Source organism: Odocoileus virginianus, chromosome 1 (genome assembly GCF_023699985.2).
Source record: "Odocoileus virginianus isolate 20LAN1187 ecotype Illinois chromosome 1, Ovbor_1.2, whole genome shotgun sequence".
Classification (NCBI taxonomy): domain Eukaryota; kingdom Metazoa; phylum Chordata; class Mammalia; order Artiodactyla; family Cervidae; genus Odocoileus; species Odocoileus virginianus.
The window spans coordinates 59,349,633-59,371,189 of NC_069674.1; the positions used below are offsets into that span (position 1 = coordinate 59,349,633).

The 21,557-nt window shown below is 38.8% G+C and overlaps 1 protein-coding gene across 2 annotated transcripts in view; it reads right to left on the minus strand.

Moving 5' to 3' along the window:
• DOCK4 (dedicator of cytokinesis 4) overlaps nt 1–21,557 on the minus strand; it is a 470,931-nt gene that overhangs the window by 99,875 nt on the left and 349,499 nt on the right. For both annotated transcript variants that reach the window (XM_070468527.1, XM_070468524.1), the window contains exon 26: nt 12,694–12,792. In XM_070468527.1, the coding sequence (XP_070324628.1) occupies nt 12,694–12,792 (99 nt within the window). The remainder of the gene's footprint in view (nt 1–12,693; nt 12,793–21,557) is intronic.

Consider the following 21,557-nt stretch of genomic DNA (forward strand, 5'->3'; position numbering starts at 1 on the left):
AAAACGGAGTGCTCAGAAATGGGGCGGGTAGGTGGGTCAGATCAGCTCAGTTGCTCAGTAATGTCCAACTCTTTGCGACCCCATGGACTGCAGCACGCCAGGACTCCCTGTCCATCTCCAACTCCCAGAGCCTACTCAAACTCATGTCCATTGAGTTGGTGATGCCATCCAACCATCTCATCCTCTGTCATTCCCTTCTCCTCCCGCCTTCAATCTTTTCCAGCATCAGGGTCTGTTCTAATGAGTCAGTTCTTCGCATCAGGTGGCCAAAGTATTGGAGTTTCAGCTTCAACATCAGTCCTTCCGATGAACACCCAGGACTGATCTTGCAGTCCAAGGGACTCTCAAGAGTCTTCACCAATACCACAGTTCAAAGCATCAATTCTTCAGTGCTCAGCTTTCTTTATAGTCCAACTCTCACTTCCATACATGACTACTGGAAAAACCATAGCTTTGACTAGATGGACCTTTGTTGGCAAAGGAATGTCTCTGCTTTTTAATATGCTGTCTAGGTTGATCATAGCTTTTCTTCCATAGGAGCAAGCATCTTTTAATTTCATGGCTGCAGTTCCCCATCTGCAGTGATTCTGGAGCCCCCAAAATACAATCTGTCACTCTTTCCACTGTTTTCCCATCTATCTGCCATGAAGTGATAGGGTCAGGTGCCGTGATCTTAGTTTTCTGAATGTGGAGTTTTAAGCCAACTTTTTCACCCTCCTCTTTCACTTTCATCATGAGGCTCTATAGTCCTTCGCTTTCTGCAATAAAGGTGGTGTCATCATCTTTCTCCTAGCAATCTTGATTCCAGCTTGTGTTTCTTTCAGCCCAGTGTTTCTCATGATGTACTCTGCATATAAGTTAAATAAGCAGGATGACAATATACAGCCTTGACGTACTGCTTTTCCAATTTGGAACAAGTCTGTTGTTCCATGTCCAATTCTAACTGTTGCTTCTTTACCTGCATACAGATTTCTCAGGAGGCAGTCAGGTGGTCTGATAGTCCCATCCCTCAAAGAATTTTCCATAGTTTGTTCTGATCTACACTGTCAAAGGCTTCGGCATAGTCAATAAAGCAAAAGTAGATGGTTTTCTGGAACTCTTGTGCTTTTTCAATGATCCAAAGGTTGTTGGCAATTTGATCTTTGCTTCATCTGCCTTTTTTAAAACCAGCTTGAATATCTGGAAGTTCATGGTTCACATACTGTTGAAGTCTGGCTTGGAAAATTTTGAGCATTACTTTGCTAGCATGTGAGATGAGTGCAACTGTGTGGTAGTTTGAACATTCTTTGGTATTACCTTTCTTTGGGATTGGAATGAAAACTGACCTTTTCTAGTCCTGTGGCCACTGCTGAGTTTTCCAAATTTGCTGGCATATTGAGTGCAGTACTTTCACAGCATCATCTTTTAGGATTTGAAATGGCTCAGTTGGAATTCCATCACCTAAAAGAAAAGAGTCGTACAACTTTTTTTGTAGCGATGCTTCCTAAGACCCACTTGACTTTGCATTCCAGGATGTCTGGCTATAGGTGAGTGATCATACCATCATGATTTACCTGGGTCCTGAAGACCTTTTCTGTATATTCTTCTCTTTATTCTTGCCACCTCTTCTTAATATATTCTGCTTCTGTTAGGTCCATACCATTTCTGTCCTTTATTGAGCCCATCTTTGCATGAAAATTTCCCTTGGTATCCCTAATTTTCTTGAAGAGATCTCTAGTCTTTCCCATTCTATTGTTTTCCTCTATTTCCTTGCATTGATTACTGAGGAGGGCTTTCTTATCTCTCCTTGCTATTCTTTGGAACTCTGCAATCAAATGGGTATATCTTTCCTTTTCTCCTTTGCCTTTTGCTTCTCTTCTTTTCATAGCTGTTTGTAAGCCCTCCTCAGACAATCATTCTGCCTTTTTTGCATTTCTTTTTCTTGGGGATCATCTTGATCCCTACCTCCTGTACAATGTTCCGAACCTTCTCCATCCATACTTCTTTAGGCACTCTTTCTATTGGATCTAATCCCTTGAATGAAGCTACTTGTCACTTCCACTGTATAGTCATAAGGGATTTGATTCAGGTCATACCTGAATGGTCTGGTGGTTTTCCCTACTTTCTTCAATTTAAGTCTGAATTTGGCAATAAGGAGTTCATGATCTGAGCCACAGTCAGCTCCCAGCCTTGTTTTTGCTGACTGTGTAGAGCTTCTCCATCTTTGGCTGCAAAGAATATAATCAATCTGATTTCAGTATTGATCATCTGATGATGTCCATGTGTAGAGTCTTCTCTTGTGTTGTTGGAAGAGGGTGTTTGCTATGACCAGTGCGTTCTCTTGGCAAAACTCTGTTAGCCTTTGCCCTGCTTCATTCTGTACTCCAAGACCAAATTAGTCTGTTATTCCAGATATTTCCTGACTTCCTACTTTTGCATACCAGTCCCCTATAATGAAAAGGACATGTTTTTTGGGTGTTAGTTCTAGAAGGTCTTGTAGGTCTTCATAGAACCGTTCAACTTCAGCTTCTTCAGCATTATTGGTGAGGGCATAGACTTGGATTACTGTGTTATTGAATAGCTTGTCTTGGAAACAAACGGAGATCATTCTGTCATTTCTGAGACTGCATCCAAGTACTGCATTTTGGACTTTTTGTGGACTATGATGGTGACTCCATTTCTTCTAAGGGATTCTTGCCCACAGTAGTAGATATAATGGTAGGTGGGTAGGGATACATAAAAGATGGATAGATAGATAAACAGGAAGATAACAATAAATATGGACCAAGGATATATAAACAAAAAAGAGACAAATGAATCTCCTACCTTTTCCCTGGTAAGCAGTTTGGAAATTCATCCTGAGGACAATGTAGAGACACTGAGGGACTTTATACATACATGTAAGAAGATCACTCTCCTGTTTCACAAAGATTTTCTGACTACAATGTACAACACAATGCTTTGTGTTTAAATATACTATGGTATCAGAACAACACAAGATAGAAATCAGCCGTATATGAAACAGAATTGGTGAAACACAGAAGAAGACCTTTGGAGATCAGGAAACCTGAGTTAAGAAATCTGGGGGAGTTGGACCATAAAGAAGGCTGAGCACTGAAGAACTGATGCTTTCGAAATGTGGTTCTAGAGAAGACTCTTGAGAGTCCCTTGGACAGCTAGGAGATCAAACCAGTCAATCCTAAAGGAAACCAACCCTGAATATTCATTGGAAGGACTGATGCTGAAGCTCCAATGCCACCTCTTGCAAAGAGCTGACTCATTGGAAAAGACCCTGATGCTGGGAAAGACTGAAGGCAAAAGGAGAAAAGGGTGGCAGAGTATAAGATGGTTAGATAGCATCACTGACTCGATGGAAACGAATTTGAGTAATTTCTCTCCAGAAGACAGTGAAGGACATGGGAGCCTGGTGCACTGCAGTCCGTGGGCTAACAGAGTTAGATACAACTCAGCGCCTGAACAATAACAACATGATTCAGGCTATAGTCAAATATTATTTTGAAAATCTGCCACAAATTTCAAATATGTGACACCGTTGATTCAGGGTCTGAACTCAGTTAAAGAGTGTTAATCAAAATTATCACATTGAAATTTATATCCTTACAATTTACTAAGTAGATTATGCAAAAATAACTTCCAAATGGTCCTCAATCTTCAAGAACTATAGAATTTTTTTTGTAATGAAATAAAGACTATAAGTTGAAATAACTTAATGGAAAAAGACGGCTTCTGCAGCAATCAGACATTTATTATGAGGGTTGATTCACTCAATAAAGATTAATGCTTAGGACACAGAGGCCTTACTCTCAGAGAGCTCACAGTCATCAAGAATACAAGAAAACAAAAGCACATGTGCTTACAGAGAGGGACTGTGGTCTGTGAAGGCTTCATTTTTAAAAAGTGACATCTGGGGCTTCCCTGTGGCTCAGTGGTAAAGAATCCACCTGCCCATGCAGGAGACGTGGGTTTGACCCCTGATTCGGGAAGATCCCACATGCTACAGAGCAACTAAGCCCATGCCCACAACTATTCAGCCCATGCTCTAGAACCCAGGAGCTACAGCTGCTGACCCCACAACAAGAGACGCCACTGCGATGAAAAGCCCAGACCACAGCTGGAGAGGAGCCCCATTCACGGCAACTGGAGAGAGAGCCCACACTGCAAGGAAGACCCAGCAGACTGTAAAATACAGTGCTTTAAAAAGTGACTCCTGAGCCTGATTTAAAGCAGGAGGTGACGCAGGAATTTAAAATTATCTATAGTTTGTGAGGAATATACAGGTAATCACACTAATCTTAAGTGACAGGAATGAAAGGTGTTTGGAAAGGGATGGAGGACAATGAGGATGGAAGGAAGACTGAGGATAAGGAAGACGATGAAGAGACTGGGTTTTGTCCTGCAGACAATGTTAAGGCCTCAGAGTTTTACAGATGGCTTGAGACTTGATCAGATATGACTGTTGGAAGCTAGTGGGCTAATATAAGGGAGACAATGAAAGGTAATAATAGTGCTGTATCTAACTTTCAGAACATGTATACTCTCAAGCTGAGGGCAAGATCCTCACAGCTCTATATGACAAGTCATAATCAACAAAAAACAGGAGTTTTACTGCTCTCTATATATACATAAAATGTCAGGGATATGGACAAAACTTTAGCCCACAGTAGAAGGTGGGTGTATTATAAAGGGTCGGTTATAATAAAACATTACTGACTACAGAAGAAGGAAAAAAACTTTAATCACTGCTTAGTTCTCACTTTTGATCATTTCTAAAATAATGGCAGGTTCTAGAGAAGGAAGGAAACAATCCAGAGGACTAGCACGGAGGGCCATGCTCCTCCACACTTCAGCTGACTCTGTGACTCACACACAAGGACCTAAAGACCAAGGAGAAACAGCCTACTGTTCACCATGCTAGAAGCGACTCCAAGAGTAACCCTGGAGACACCCAAGTTTTCCAAGCAAGAATGGAATTCAAATACTCGAGGCTTAGCAGATACTTGAGAACTACATACTTGCAACAATCATTTTGATTTAGAGACTCATGGGGAATTGCTAGGCCAAATCCCTCTTTGAATTGATAAGAAGAAAAAAAAAAATGAACAACCAAAACAGTAATTTGAAAATCTCAGTATATAATTTGTCAGCACCAAATAAGATTTAGAATGTGTATATCCCATGATCCAACAGTTCAAATTCCAGAAATTCATTCTACAGCAATAAGGGCACAAGTCCATGGAGATCTATGTATTGACATTAAGATGTACATGGCAGGGTCCCTTCTTTATATTAATATATACATATGTATATTTTTTGATAGAAGGTAGTTATTTCATTTTTTTTAATCTTTTTATTGAAGTATAGTTAATTTACAATGTTGTGTTAGTTTCAGGTGTGCACTGTATATACATAACACAACTTTATGCATTCCTCCATTGATAGACATTTAGGTTGCTTTCATATCTTGACTATTGTAAATAGTGTGGCTATGAAATTGGAGTGCATGTAGCTTTTCAAATTAGAATTTTGTCTAGATATATGGCCAGGATTAAGATTACAGGACAATATGGTAGCTCTATTTTTAGTTTTGTAAGGAATCTCTATACTGTTCTCTCCAATAGCTTTCCAATTTACATTCCCATGAAGGATCCTTTCTAATGGAAAAAGTCATAAACATACTGAATGCTCACCAAAAGGGGAATGATTAACTTTGGAACATTATATAATGAGATTCAGAAAAATGAATGATGCAGTGGGCTATATAATGTCCATGATAAATTATTGTGTGAAAAGAAGTGCAACCCATATGAATAATATGATCCATAGGCATGCGGATGCAGCAAAGAAAACAGTCTATGAAGATATACCCTGATGTGTTAACAGTAGTTACCTCTGGGAATTAGAATACATATGTGTGAAGGAAAAGAGGATGTATGCTTTATTACTTTAAACTGGTAGGCTTATTGGGATTTTCAGTGTCTAATTCCAGTATCAGCTATGATTTTTCACTAATCACTCGAGAAAGTTAGCAGAGAGATCACTTTGTTGACAAAGGTCCGTCTAGTCAAAGCTATGGTTTTCCATTAGTCGTATATGGATGTGAGAGTTGGACCATAAAGAAAGCTGAGTGCTGAATTGATGCTTTTGAACTGTGGTATTGGAGAAGACTCTTGAGAGTCCCTTGGACTGCAAGGAGGTCCAATCATCCATCCTAAAGGAGATCAGTCCTGAAGATTCATTGGAAGGACTGATGCTGAAGCTCCAATACTTTGGCCACCTGATGTGAAGAGCAGACTCACTGGAAAAGACCCTGATGCTGGGAAAAATTGAGGGCAAAAGGAGAAAGGGGCAATAGAGGATAAGATGGTTGTATGGCATCATTGACTCAATAGACATGAGTTTTAGCAAACTCAGGGAGATAGTGATGGACAGAGAAGCCTTGCATGCCACAGTTTATGGGGTCACAAAGGGTTGGACATGACTTAGAGACTAAACAACAACAACAATGAAGCTTTATCTTTTCTTACCTGATACTCCTTATTTATTCAATTTCTCACCTAACCAAAAAAAATCTCCCCAAACTCTCCCTCTGCTACTTTGGTATTTTCAGATACCTCCAATTCATGACTAGAATAGCTCATTTTTTATAAAGAGGTGATAAAGGAAAAGGTTGTACAATTTTAGATCAAAGATTTTGGGTTATGAAAGTATGGGGGAAAGTTGAGTTTTGTTGACTAAGCCAAGAGCTTAGACATTAAAAGAATTCCTAGCCCTCCCAGTTACTTGGGAATGAAATAGTATCAATCTTCACTGCAGGGGGTGATGAAATGAGACACTGCAAGAAAAGTTTAGCACTGTATCTGGTTCATGGCTATGAGGGTGAGAGTAAGGAGGGACTCTATAACTGCTGGAGAAGGAAATGGCAACCCACTCCAGTACTCTTGCCTTGAAAATCCTATGGATGGAAGAGCCTGGTAGGCTACAGTCCGTGGGGTCACAAAGAGTCGGACACAACTTAGTGACTTCACCTTCACCTATAACTGTTAGCCATCATCACTGTTGTTTATATCAATACATATCACACACATTTCTAACAGTGATTTAGATGCCCTAATAACATAAAGGCATTAATAGAGACTGTTTTATTAGTCTTGATATCCCAGACATCTAGTCAAGGTACTCAACAAATATTTATTGAGTCAAGTGCCTGACACAATAAAATGATAATAGTGCCTACCTCATGGGGTTCTTTTCAGGATTAAATGAGTCAATGCTAATCAACCTCTTAGAACAGTGCTGCATATGTACTGAGTTGGTCAAAAAGTTTGTTCAGGTTTCCCTAAGATTCAGCTCCATGAGACTAAATGTTTGCTTTTTGAGGACCTCAGTTCCTTTATAAGAATACCAAAGCCCATAGTCCTCTTAAGACTTTTGGTTTGAGGATCCATTTGGCAGCAAAACCAAACTACTTAGAAGGTCTTTATATATCCCACCTAGACTGAATATTTTGTTTAGCTGCAGAAAAACTGAGTGTTTGATTATGCAGTGGACCCTTGACAATATGGGTTTGGCTGTGCAGATTCACTTATACAGATTTTTTTCAATAGTTCAGTTCAATTCAGTTCAGTTTAGTCGCTCAATCATGTCTGACTCTTTGCAACCCCATGGACTGCAGCACACCAGGCTTCCCTGTCCATCACCAACTCCCAGAACTTGCTCAAACTCATATCCATTGAGTTGGTGATGCCATCCAACCATCTCATCCTCTGTTGTCCCCTTCTCCTCCCGCCTTCAGTCTTTCCCAGCATCAGGGCCTTTTCAAATGAGTCAGTTCTTTGCATCAGGTGGCCAAAGTATTGTAGTTTCAGCTTTTCAGTAGTAAATACCCCAATACTGCACAATTGTAGCTGGTTGAATCCGTGTATATGGAGTTACAGATACAGAGGAAACTGGGATACAGAGGAACCACATATACAGAGGACTGACCCTAAGTTCCATGTGGATTTTCAATTGCACATTGTTCAAGGGTCAAACTGTAGTTGCTACCACTAGTACTCCTGGAGATGCTATAGATGATACTACACAGTATATGTGCCACACTATCTTTCTGGAATAGCAAACATTCTGATTTCTGAAATACATGTGGTATGAGGACTCTAGTTAAGGGACTGTGGGCCACTGCAATCATCTTTGGAAAGTCTTGTAACATAGGTTTCAGTAGCATGAATACAGATATCTGACTTTGAAGAAAACTGAGAACACGAAAAACATATGCTAAAAGGTGGCATCTGCATTTTTTAAGTACAGATGAAAACCAGATGACTAATTAGCCTTTCATAAGATAAATGCCCTCCAGCCTGCCTTCACTCCAGTTATTTTCCTTCCAGTCTTACACTGGGCAAGGCGTAAGATTAATTAGGTCCCTCCTGCTGCTTTCGTAGGGACTTTCCCCGGTGAGTTAGCACCTTTTTATTTTTAGTGTCTCCCTTTCTACCAGCTCTGATTATTAACAATTCAATATGTTTAAGCTTTCTCCATGACAAATATTCCTCTAATAGCTCAAGTTCTCCTTCAGTAGACACCTTATACTCCTCTTTTTGAAACACAGTTTACATCCACTACATCTTTTTCTTTTTTAATCCTTCAGTCTATGACACCTTGGCTTCCCACTCTTACCAATGCATTGAAAATGCTCATCAAATTTACCAAATATGCAATAATTCCATAGTGCATCCAGATAGGTCTTTCTTAATACAAATGTGATCATGTCTGTCCCTTCTTAAAACCCTCCATAGTTTTCCAACGTCTTCATAATAAAATCTCTCTCTATATATATATTCAGAGAGGCTTACATTTTACAACTCTCTTCTAAACTCTACAGTCAGTCCATTCACAGATGTTGCCTGAATACTGACAATGTGTTAGGCAAGTTCTGGGCTTGAGGATACAGCAGTGAACCAGCAATAGTTTCAGATGTCAAGAAGCTTATATAACCTAGTAGCTAGGAGTTGGGATATATATAAACAAGCAAAAAGATTCCAGATTCTAGTAACTATTATAATGGTAGAATGGCAGATGTGGTGTATCAGGATATCTGGGTGGAAGAAGTGGGTGGCAGCAGATGAGATGTTGAGATAGGCATCACCAACTCAATGGACATGAATCTGAGCAAACTCCGGGAGAGAGTGAAGGACAGAGGAACCTGGCGTGCTGCAGCCCATTGGGTCACAAAGAGTCAGACACAGCTTCGCGACTGAGCACTAGCATAGTTGAGAGCCGAATGTCTTAGCCAAACATGGTCAGCACACTCCTACTCAGTTTTCAGCCAAGACTTCCTTTGGCAAGGTTTCCTCTACCCTTGAGTTTGGGCTGGCTGCAATTCCTAGATGCTCCAAGGCACTGCGTGTTAACTCTGTGTCTTCACCACTTCATTTGCCTATGTCACTGCCCATTAACCTGTTTGATCCCACCCCCCAACAGGAAATGGCCTTTTTGCCACTGGTTACATAACAACACTGACAGCACTTGGTATGCCTGAATTGCTCAATCTATACTTTCTGAAGGACAGATAAAGTATTATCATTAAATAATTTTCCTGACCTGAAAGTCCAGTTTTGTTTTGTTTTTAGGCTCCACTATTTTGAAGAGGGACATATGTCTTTTGAAAAAGCATGTGGCTGACCAAAGAAAAAGTCACCTGAAACATTCCATTATTTTCATTATTCCATTATCATTCATTATTTTCATTTGCTTTATTATTGTTAACATGAATATTAAAGCATAAAACTCAATACCTAGATTAGACAATGTTTTTCTGGCTTATGCTTTTCCACTATTTTTTTTATTCCCAGGCTCTGTGAAAATACATAATCTTTTCCTATGTGAATTCTGAAATATGAAGTTACAGACTTCATAAAATCTAATGATTCCTTAGCTGTGTTAAATATTCAACTTGTGATGATAGTTCATAACTGCACAATTATTTTCCTTTTTAATCACATGGATTTCTGTATGTAGAGTAGATAAGCTCTAAGATCTATTTATCCATTTCAAATTCTAACCTCAAGATTAAATATTAATACAAGCATGAAAAACATGATATTTTCAGGTTTGGACATATGCTAATCAACTGTCAAATAGATTACACCTGCCCAAATCTATTCTTTGTTTCATATGACTCTGCTTATAAACTGATCCAAGGTAATTGAAAAATTCATCTGAGATTATACAACATTTAAAAGTCAAAAAGAAGTGACCCTTATGCATTATCTATATTAAAACTATAAATCTTGCTCTAAGACACCATTGCTCAATCACTAAGTCATGTCCAACTATCTGTGACCCCATGGGCTGCAGCACGTCAGGCTTCCCTGTTCTTCACTGAGTTTGCTCAAACTCATGTCCAATGAGTCAGTGATATCATCCATACATATCATCCTCTATCACACCCTCAATCTTTCCCAGCATCAGGGTCTTTTCCAACGAGTCGGCTCTTCGTATCAGGTGGCCAAAGTATTGGAGCTTCAGCTTCAGCACCAGTCCTTCCAATGAGTATTCAGGATTGATTTCCTTTAGGATTGACTGGTTTAATCTCCCTGCCATCTAAGGGACTCTCAAGAGTCTTCTCCAACACCACAGTTCAAAAGCATCAATTCTTCAGTGCTCAGTCTTCTTTATGGTCCAACTCTCACATCCATACATGACTACTGGAAAAACCATAGCTTTGACTATATGGACCTTTGTCAGCAAAGTGATCTCTCTAATCTTTAATACACTGTCTAGGTTTTCCATAGCTTTTCTTCCAAGGAGCATGCGTCTTTTAATTTCAAGGCTGCAGTCCCCATCTGCAGTGATTCTGGAGCCCCAAAAAATGAAATCCGACACTGTTTCCACTTTTTCCCTATCCATTGACACCATGAAGGCTTTTAATCATGTAATTCTTACAGTGTAACTATATCCACTGTCTTATAATTCTTCATCCCTTAATGATAGGGACAGAGGAGGAAAATTAACAGTTTAGAAATCTCACTAGAGAGAGGATTAAAAACAAACAGAATTTTAAGAGGGTTTGTGAAACTGTTATAGGCTAATCACTCAAGAAAAGACAGTAACCTAGCAACAATCTATACCACCTTTAAGGACGATCAGGTGCATTCAAGTGCAAGGCACACTCAACCTGTGAACAAGTTGTGATAGTTAAAACACAAGACAATAGATATGTTACATGAAGTCAGGAAATTAATGGTCTTTGAAGAGCAGCATTTCTGTATGTAGTCAAGATAGGAATACAGGTGAAAGGGGAAAGAAACTATTTGAAAAAGGGTATTATACCAAAATCTGAGATGAATTACTATATTTACTAATATACATATGACTTAAATAGTGCCATGACAGTCTCAGTCCACACTGGGTTCAAAGGCAGAACTGATGATGTAAAACCTTTATATCTACCCCCAAACGAGGAAGAAGGTGGTCTTTTCCCCACTTTTTCTTTGATTAAAAAAAATGTAGCCCTCTTTGTTCTTGGGGGTGCACTGTCTTGCTGGCCCACTTGTGTATCTCTCACAAGCGTTCTATGCTAATGATCTCACTGTTCTCCTATCACTTTGCCTCTTGCTGAATTCTTTCTGTGACAGAACAAAAGAACCTGAGCTTCAGTGAGTTCAGGTGAGAAGGTGAGCAGTTTCAATAGAAAGATGGGGTTTGAGTCCCCTCCTAAGCCAGAGATTGTGGGTTTAAGTCCCATCTGAGAAGGAGGGTGGTTTCGCCAGCACTAAAGAAACCCTTCCATTTTGATGGCTTATGTATGAACCTGTCTGGAAACTGAAGCAATGGAAGAGAAATAAACATAACTAATGACAGATGACAGATCATTCCTATCACTGAGGACAATCAACATCTAAGATTTTAGTGAACACCATGAAGGAAGCATTGTTTTTCAGTGGCCATTTGTATCCAACTCTTTGCAATCCCATGGACTGCAGCACACCAGGAAGCATTAAAGGAAGGAAGCATTAAGGTTCCCTAAATCTTGGCAAAGATCAGACTTTTACAAATCAGACATCAATATTTTCTATTTAATGTCAGACTGTCAGAGTAGCATAGCATAATGATTAGACTACAGCCTATAGAGAATATCAAATATAAACTCTGCCTCCCTAGTCAGAATACTGTAGCCAGAACTTCTCACTGTGGCTTTTAGTTCAGTTCAGTTGCTCAGTCGTGTCCAACTCTTTGTGACCCCATGAATTGCAGCACGCCAGGCCTCCCTGTCCATCGGCTTTAGCAGGATGAAATCAGCTAAAATATATTCTCCCTTATTTTATATTAAGGCTATTTCTATTAAGATAATATGTTCTCCCTTATTTTCTGTTAAGGCAACATTACCACTATTAGTCTATTTGATTTTTGTCTCATTAGTTCTGTTACTCTATTTCTAGGTTACTTTACTGGACTTTGATGATAGGTGTTTCAAATCTTATATGCTTGCCCAAAATAAGAGTTAATTTCTCAGCTTGGGTACAGAAATTTTAAAGAGTCAATTTACAGAAGAGCAAATCTATGGATAAATCTGATAAAAAACAGAATTTAATGGAATCAGATAAAGCAATGGTGAAAAAATTATCTGAATGATGATAAATAAGAAAAAGAGAAGCTAAAAAGATATACTAAATAACACCATATAATGTCACTTACCCTTAGTTCTTCTTTTGTATTGAAACTATCAAGAAGCTGCTGATAATGTCTATCTGTCATTTGCCGTAATAGGGACAGGAGACAAGCAACAAACTCCCCCTAATGAAAAAAAGAGCAAGCACATTGTTTTAGCAAGTACATAAAGCAACATCAGCAACTTACTTTCAACTCTCAAAGTGCTCTCAAATAGAACACTTGAAGAAAAAACCCACTATGATCCAAATTTACAATATGATATTGTCTTAATCTAAATTAACCATGACATTACAGTCAAAATTTCTCCCTGTGATCATGGTAGACATGCACTTTAAAATTTAAAATTTAGAGTTTTTTTTTTTTTTTTAACTTAGGTGGAAGCTTTTCAGTAGGGCAGTAACTACATACACTTAAAGAAGGTGAGGCAATGCGGCTCCAACTATTTATTAAGCATTTACTGTGCCTTAGTTCATTGCATCATTTGAGCTTCATATCAGTGCTATAAGGTAGGGAATGTAATACTAATTTTTTTCTTTCTTTTTTTTAATTGAAGTATAGTTGATTACAATGTTGTGTTAATTTCTGATGTATAGCATAGGGAATACTAATTGAAAGAAAGTAAAATAAAGGTTTGGTGGACTAAAAAAGAAAGTGGCAGAATTGGAGTTATTTCCAGCTTTTTATACTCCAAAGCTCTTCCTGTAACTTCCTGCTCAATATTTGAATTCCTATGTTCTTCTCCAGCTCATTAAAGGGCCTATCAGCTAACTTGCTGGACGTAAAGAAAGCCATACACTGCATAATGTTGGTTTCAATCTCCTTTTAAGACCAGTTAATTTTTAAAAATTTTATTGAAATATAGTTGATTTACAATGTTGTATTAACTTCTGTGGTACAGCTAAGTGATTGTTATATAGAACGTATAAACATCCTTTTTCATATTTTTTTCCATTATGGCTTATCACAGGATATTGAAGACAGTCCATTGTGCTATACAGGAGGATCTTGTTTATCCATCCTGTATATACTAGTTTGCATCTGCTAACCCCCAATTCCAATCCATCCCTCCCCTTTCACCCCCAGTCCCCCCAGCAACCACAAGTCTAAGAATAGTTAAAGTTAATTGTGATTCTTTTGTGCTTGGGTGCTATGCAACTGACTTCCATAAAATCCAAATCTTAAAAATTAATAATGAAAAGAAAAAAATACATATAGCATCCGTAGATTTGAGGACTGATAAAATTATCAGGCTTCCCTGGTGATTCAGAGGAAAAGAACCCGCCCACCAAAGTAGGAGTCACAGGAGATGTGGGTGGGTTAGATCCCTTGGTTGGTAAGATCCTCTGGAGAAGGAAATGGCAACACACTCCAGTGCTCTTGCCTTGAAAATCCAATGGACAGAGGAGATTGGAGGGCTTCAGTCCATGGGGTGACAAAGAGTCAGACACAACTGAGTGACTGAGAACACATACACACACACAAAATCATTATTGCTGCACTTCCTGATGCATTTCTAACTTAAAATATTTGTTTTCAATGAAACTTTTGCTCAGCAAAGAATTTACCTACTTTTAAGTACATTTAAAACAGTATAAGCACAACAAAAGAGGTAACCAGTGATAAGTGACTGTGGATTTAGAGAAATGCAGTTTAACTGGGAATTGAATTCTTTGAGTTTACATGGGAAAATATTATAGACTCATATGTACAACTTGAGACTAAAAGCTTTGAGAAATGGAATCTACCCATAGCAGTAGCTAAGTCAAGACAAAGCCACCAAGGCCATGGGAGGCCCAAGGATGCTACTTTATGGCCATGTTAGTGGCAAAGAATCCACCTGCCAATGCAGGTGATGCAAAAGATGCAGATTCAATCCCTGGGTCAGGAAGATCCCCTGGAGGAGGATATGGCAACTGACTCCAGTATTTTTAACTGGAAAATCCCATGGACAAAAAGCCTAGTGGACTACAGACCACTGGGTTCCAAGAGTCTGACATGACTGATTGAATGAATGTGCACGCGCATGCACACACACACACTCAAGAACCAGAGATGCAAGTTGACTCCTTGCATGTGTATAATAATTTGCAACACATAGATATGACAAATTAATATTCCTACACACTTTTTAGGGCAAATATTTAAGAGCTCACCAGTATGGGCTAGCAGAAATACCCTCTAAGCTCAATATATTACTTTGTTAATGTCTGCGCTTTTTAGCTGCTCTTATGTCTCAACCTGAAAACACAAATCTAGTTAGTAGTAATGCATTCAATTTTTCATCTTCAGTTTTTCTGCATCTTAACCAAACTATCTCCAATGTATCTATGAGATTAACATTCTTAGACTATTTCAACATACATTCTGTCTATGAATAGTGATATATCTTAAATGACATTATTTTTAATGATTTTAGTAAATCATAAAAATTACTCAAAAATGAAAAGATATTCATTTCATTAAATCTTTACAGTCACTGAACTAAGAGAATCTCTCTCTGAATCCATATTATTGACTATTTATCTCTGTCACATCCGGTTTAGGCCCAATGCAAACAACTTGTCATGCTAATATCTCATCCTGGCACATTTAAGACATGTTGTCAATTCCAATATCTACCTTACGATGTCATTTTATTTATTCACTTCATCAGTTTAGGAACATTTAACCCTGTTAAGAGGCCGAGATGTTCAATATTTCACTGACATATTTTTCACCTGCAATTTTGTTTTTAAGAGACTTTAAGTGTCTGCATGAAAGCCGTAGACTCATAATTTGTTAAAAATAAAAACTAAATTATTGTCAGCCAAGATTCAATTCATTTTAATGTTGGAATTTAAGTACAAATCACCTTTAGCAAGAACTCCACGCCACAGTGGTTTCATCCATATTACAACTAGATTGAGTATAATGGCCATTTCCACCAATAACTGGGAATAAGATTAGTAGATTGCTATAAGGTCTTCAAGAAACCTTTCATTATATATACCCAAATTTCCCCCAGAATTCCCCCGTACAGAATTCTGCCTTCTTCTTCCCCCAACCACAGCCCGTAGCACACAAAAACTGCAGACAAATGTAGACCTGTGTCTTAGGCATGGTTCCTGCTGAACTAAGTCACCTGTACTATAAACAGTGCTGAACAGAACTTTGTACACAGATGCACTTACCAACTGTAAGCAACCCTGGAGTCCAATAGTTGAGGGTGTGAACAAATGGCCATACATGCCTCTTTATAAAATCTGCTTCCATGTACAATTAGATGTTTGAATGGAACTGATTACAATGGTGCTCTACCCTCCCCCAACTCCCCTCAACTAGTGAGAGCATTTTAAAGCTTAAACAGCAGTTGGTAGAAGAACAAAAAGTACAACCCATTTAGATGGTAAAAATAAGGCTACTGTTATCTGGAATTATGACAAGAGTGGAAGCCAGTCATCCTGTTGGCATTACCAGGAGACAGGGTGACAGATGTGGCACTTACAGAGAGCTGAAACACTTCACCATGACACACGGTGGGACTGGCTTTTACCCACAGCATGTCCACTTATAGTGGGCACGTTTCCTGTAAAGGCAGAAAGGTGCTCAGGGTAGGACTGTCATGGGAAACCTCCCTATTCAGAGAGCCTGTTCTCTAATTCAGAAAGAGGAAGGAATCAGATAGGTCTTCAGTGCCCAGAGAAATAACCTTGCCAATGATCAGGACCCATTTCTCACCTTAGAATTAGTTAAAAAGTAAGTAGCTCTTTAAGGGGCTTTCCTGGTGGCTCAGGAGTAAAAATCTGCCTGCCTATGCAGTACATGCAGGTTCAACCCCTGGGTCAGGGAAATCCTCTGGAGAAGGAAACAGCAACCCATTACAGTATTCTTGCCTGGAAAATCCCATGGACAGAGGACCTGGCAGGCTACAGTCCACTGGGTCATGAGTTGGACATGACTTAGCAACTAAACAACAATAATAAACAACAACAATAAAGCAGCTCTTATAGGAAACTGCCTTCAGCAGGAAGACCCTTTTCCCTGTCACTTTAGCAGAGCTACACTATAGCTAACTTTTAAACCAGGCACCCTCACGTTCTACTCATCTCTAGCCCAACACACCTTTCAAATCTTTTAATCACACAATACTTTGCCTAACTTGTCTGTTCCTTCTGTAGATCAAAGAAGAAATGAAGAATAAGTAATGAACAAATGACCAGATCTCTTCTCTAGCTTTCCCTTCAGTAATCTGAACAAAACGTGTGACCGAACTGTATGAACGAGATAACATCTAGAGGAAGGTCACGAGGGTAGGACAGGCCTGCACACAGTTGAAGAATGGTGGTGATTCTAACACCCGATCTCAATGATGAACTGAGGTTACTTCCTTATTTTTTTTTTTTTTAAGCTTTTGTTGCTGAGCAGAATCTTTGTAGGTGGTTTTGGGGGATGCTGAGTTCACCATCTCCCCAGATGGCTGGCATTTTGAGTAAAGGCATCTTTCTTTTCTACCATTTGTGAGTGTGTAATTGATCTTGTAAGTGGGAAGCAGCTGAACTCGATTCGTTCAATAACAACATAGATATTACTTCTACAATATTATTATTATTATTAATATTAATATAATATAATAATAATATTATTAATAATATTATTAACACCAGTCTGTTGCTACCACAATTACTAATGGCTAAAATGTACTCATATTGCTTAAACACTTTTATATATTTGATGAAACCCTTAAACTCATGTTCAGATAAGTACAATTACTTTCTCTATTTTAAAGACAATTAAACAGAAGCTTGCCCAAGAGCATGCACAGCTAATCAAAGGGCAGAGTAGGATTTAGACCGGGTCTGCTTGAGGATTCGAAAAAAAAAATACTATCTTGCAGCATAAAATCTATAAAATCTAAGATACCAAACTATTTAAGTGGACATTTCTTGCAAACTTCATCCCACATACCCAGAGTTTGGTTTGGCACACGGCAAGGGCCACAAAACAGCTATACGAGGGAAAGGTTTCACTTTATGTGATTTTCCTAAAATTGTAGCAGACCAGACAAACGCCCTGTCTGCCCAAACCCACCCATGAGCATCACTCACTGCCTTCTTAAGTCTCTTAATTTGCACTGGTTATTATACTGTGAGGACCTCCCAGGTAACTCACTGGTAAAGAATTCACCTGCCAAGAAGGAGACACAGGTTCGATCCCTGGGTGGGGAAGATCCCCTGGAGGAGGAAATGGCAACCCACTCCAGTATTCTTGCTGGGGAAATCCTATGGACAGAGGAGCCTAGAGGGCTACAGGCCAAGGGGTTGCAAACAGCTGGACACAACTGAGCAACTAAACTACAACATTATGCTGTGAAGACCTACAGGTCATGCATGGCCCAGAAAAATTTGACAGTTTCAACCCTGTTGATAGATACAAAGCAGTTTGACAAAGTATTTTAGCTTTTGACCTTGGGCAGTCTTTGACCACATGGAGCATTTGCTGTGATTTTGTTTGCTTGGCCATTATAATTTTAGGACTGTGTTGGAGCTGTATTGCCAGGAAGCAGTTGAAATGTTACCAGCAAAACCAAAATGAAGGAGACTCTTCTGCTTTTGGGAAGCTGGAGTATATATGCTTTTCCCAATTCCTTCTACCAAGTACAACAAAAACCCCTCCATTATATACAAAACAAACAAGATGACTCTGGAAAGTGGAAAGAAGAGAACAGGCCTGCTAGAGACCTCAGACCCAAGGAAGGACAGGGTGCTGTGTTCTCTGGGTTTTCTTTTTGCCTCCTATATCCTGCCCCTGGAGTTGAAGAAGCTGGCCTCCTTGAAATAACAGTAATTGCAACAATCTCCCTAACCCCCCACCTCTGCCTGGCACCTCCCAGTAAGCCTGCTCTCTTAAGCCAAAGGACCAGGAAAGGGGAAGTTTAACAAGACAAAACTTTTAGCAGTAACTTCTCTACTGTAGCTCAACATCACAAAAATCTGGCTGTTTTCAAACCTGCAAGAGCCAAATGGGGAGTCCAGATTTCCATCTTTACAAGGCTGTGATGGGATACCCCAACATCTGTCTCCAGAATGCAGAGCCAAATAGGGGGCAGGTATTTTCATGACCACTGGTCTGTGTAAGTGAAGCCAAGGCAAGGAGCCTGGATTTCTGCCTCCAACTGCCCACCGTGAGTGGGCATCCTCACCCTTTCCTTGCTAAGTAGTGTCACATAAGGCCACGTGAAACAGAAGGTTTAAATAAGAGCTGGAGTCTTATAATACAAAAATGTCCAGGTTTCAACTGAAAATCACTCGTCATACAAAAACCCAAGAAGATCTCAAACCGAATGAAAAACGACAAGAGATGTCAACACTGAGATAATAGAGATGTTAAAATTATCTGACACAGTGAATATAAAAATCAACTCAAAACGGTTCACAGACTTTAATGTGACATATAAAACTATAATACTTTTAGGCAAAAAGAAAAAAAAACCTAGGAGATAACCTTCAGAATATAGGGCTAGACAAAAAGAGTTCTTAAACTTGACATCAAAAGCATGATCCATCAAAGGAAAAATTGATAAACTGGACTTCATCAAAATTAAAAACTTTTGCTCTACAACAAAAAGACCCTGTTAAAAGGATGAAAAAACAAGCTACAGAAGTGGGATAAAATATTTGTAAATGACATATTCAACCAAGGACAGCAATCCAATTAGAAAAAGGAGAAAAGACATAAAAAGATATTCCACTGAAAGTGATATATAGATGGCAAACAAGTATGTGAAAAGATGTTTGGCCTCATTAATCATTAGGGAAATACAAGTCAAAACCACCGATGAAATATCACTACCCACCTATCCGAGGGTCCCCATCCCTTCCCCACTCCTCAAAGTGACAACACTAAACGCTTATGAGGTTCTGAGAAATTGGATCATTCATTATACACTGTATATATGAGAAGGTAAAGTTATACACCCATTATGGAAGTAGGTAAGACCATTTATTAAAAACCAAAATAGGCTACTAGCATACAATCCAGCAACCATACTCCTGGGAGTATTTATCCTAGAGAAATGAAGACTTATGCTTACATAAAAACTTGCACGCAAATATCTATAGTAGCTTTGTTAGTAGCAGCCAAAATCTGGAAACAACCAAGATGGCCTTCAGTGGAGATAGTTAAACCCACTACAGCATATCTACACCATGAAAACTACTCAGTAAGAAAAAGGAACAGATATATATATATATATATATTTATATATGTGTATATATACACATACACAATGACCTGGATGAATTTCTAGAGGATTAAGCTGAGTAAAAAAAAAAAAAGCCAATCACAAAAGTTACGTACTGTATGGTTCTACTTGTATAACATTTTTTTAAAAAATTTTTTTAAAAATAGTCGATTTACAATGTTGTACCAATTCTCTGTTGTACAGCGAAGTGACTCAAGTACAGCATTCTTAAAATGACAAAATAACAAGAAAAGGAGAACAGATTTTGTGGTTGACAGGCTTAAGAAGGAGGTGGAGTTGGGAGAGAATTGAGTTTGGCTATAAAAGGACAAGATAGGGGATTCTTGGGGTGGTGGAATATTCTGCATCTTGACTGCACTACTGTTGATATCCTAGTTGTGATACTGTGCTATAGTTCTGAAAGACATTACCATTAGGGAAACTGGATAAAAGGAACATGGAATATCTGTATTATTTTTCACAACTGCATGTGACTCAAATTATCACAAAATAAGAATTTCAGAAAAACATGAGAAGACAGGACAAAAAAATTCAAAACAAACTCACGCAAACTTTCAAATCCATAATGATGTCCAGTAGTTTTAAGAAAAAACAACATGTTTTGAGCATTTACTATGGATCAAAGAGTTGCCAAATACACAAAGCTAACCCTGTGAGGTAGGTGTCATTCTACAAATGAAATTCCACCAGATCGTGAGAAATTAATAGCTTCCTCTTCTTTTCTTTAATGAGGCAATACAACTATTACATATATTAGGAAGTTTTTTCGTATAATCTTTAACCGCAGCTTGTTACAAGAAATTGAGTAACTTTACTTCCCCAACCAGGAGCTTGGCAGGAAGAATCAGGTAAATCTCAGCTCTGAAAGCAGAGAAAATAAAATGCAATAGAAGATGGCCATCCTTAAGACATTCAACCTTGGCAGGACAGCCAGGGTGGGCTTTCTGTTTTGTTGTTGTTTGTTGTTTAGTCCCTAAGTCCTGCCCAGCTCTTTTGCGACACCATGGACTGTACCCCACTCTGTCCAGGGGACTTCCCAGACAAGAATACTGCAGTGGGTTGCTGTTTCCTCCCCCAGGGGATCTTCCTGACCCAGGAATCGAAACTGCACCTCCTGGATTGCCAGATGGGTTTTTTTTTGTTTACTACTGAGACACCTGGGAAACCCTCTACTCTCTTAAGTAAAAGAAAAAAAAAATTATCTTCATCAGGAGCTAGGCAAACATTCTTATGATAGTGGTTCTATAGTGCACAATTTGTAAAAATAATAGCAAAAGGCTGACATTTTGGTTAATAACCTATATGGGAAAACCAGAGCATCTACTGCCATTTCTGCAAGTGGTAGTTAGAAGAATGTTCTGAATCAGACCTTAAAAAAAAAAAGGCCACATTGGTCAACTGAATGTGAGTTTCAAATGTGAAGATTTATGTACCCATCCATCCATCTATACATCTCTCTCTCCACACACATATATACAAATAAACTATCACATAAATTATGTTTTAATATTTACAACTTATGTTACATTAGATCCATAAAATGGTAGAGCTTGAAGATATCTCAAAATCACCAGGTCAAACTTTCACAATTCATAGCTGAGGAAACTGACCTCCCCCACCAACCCGCCACCAAATTAAGATCCTTACT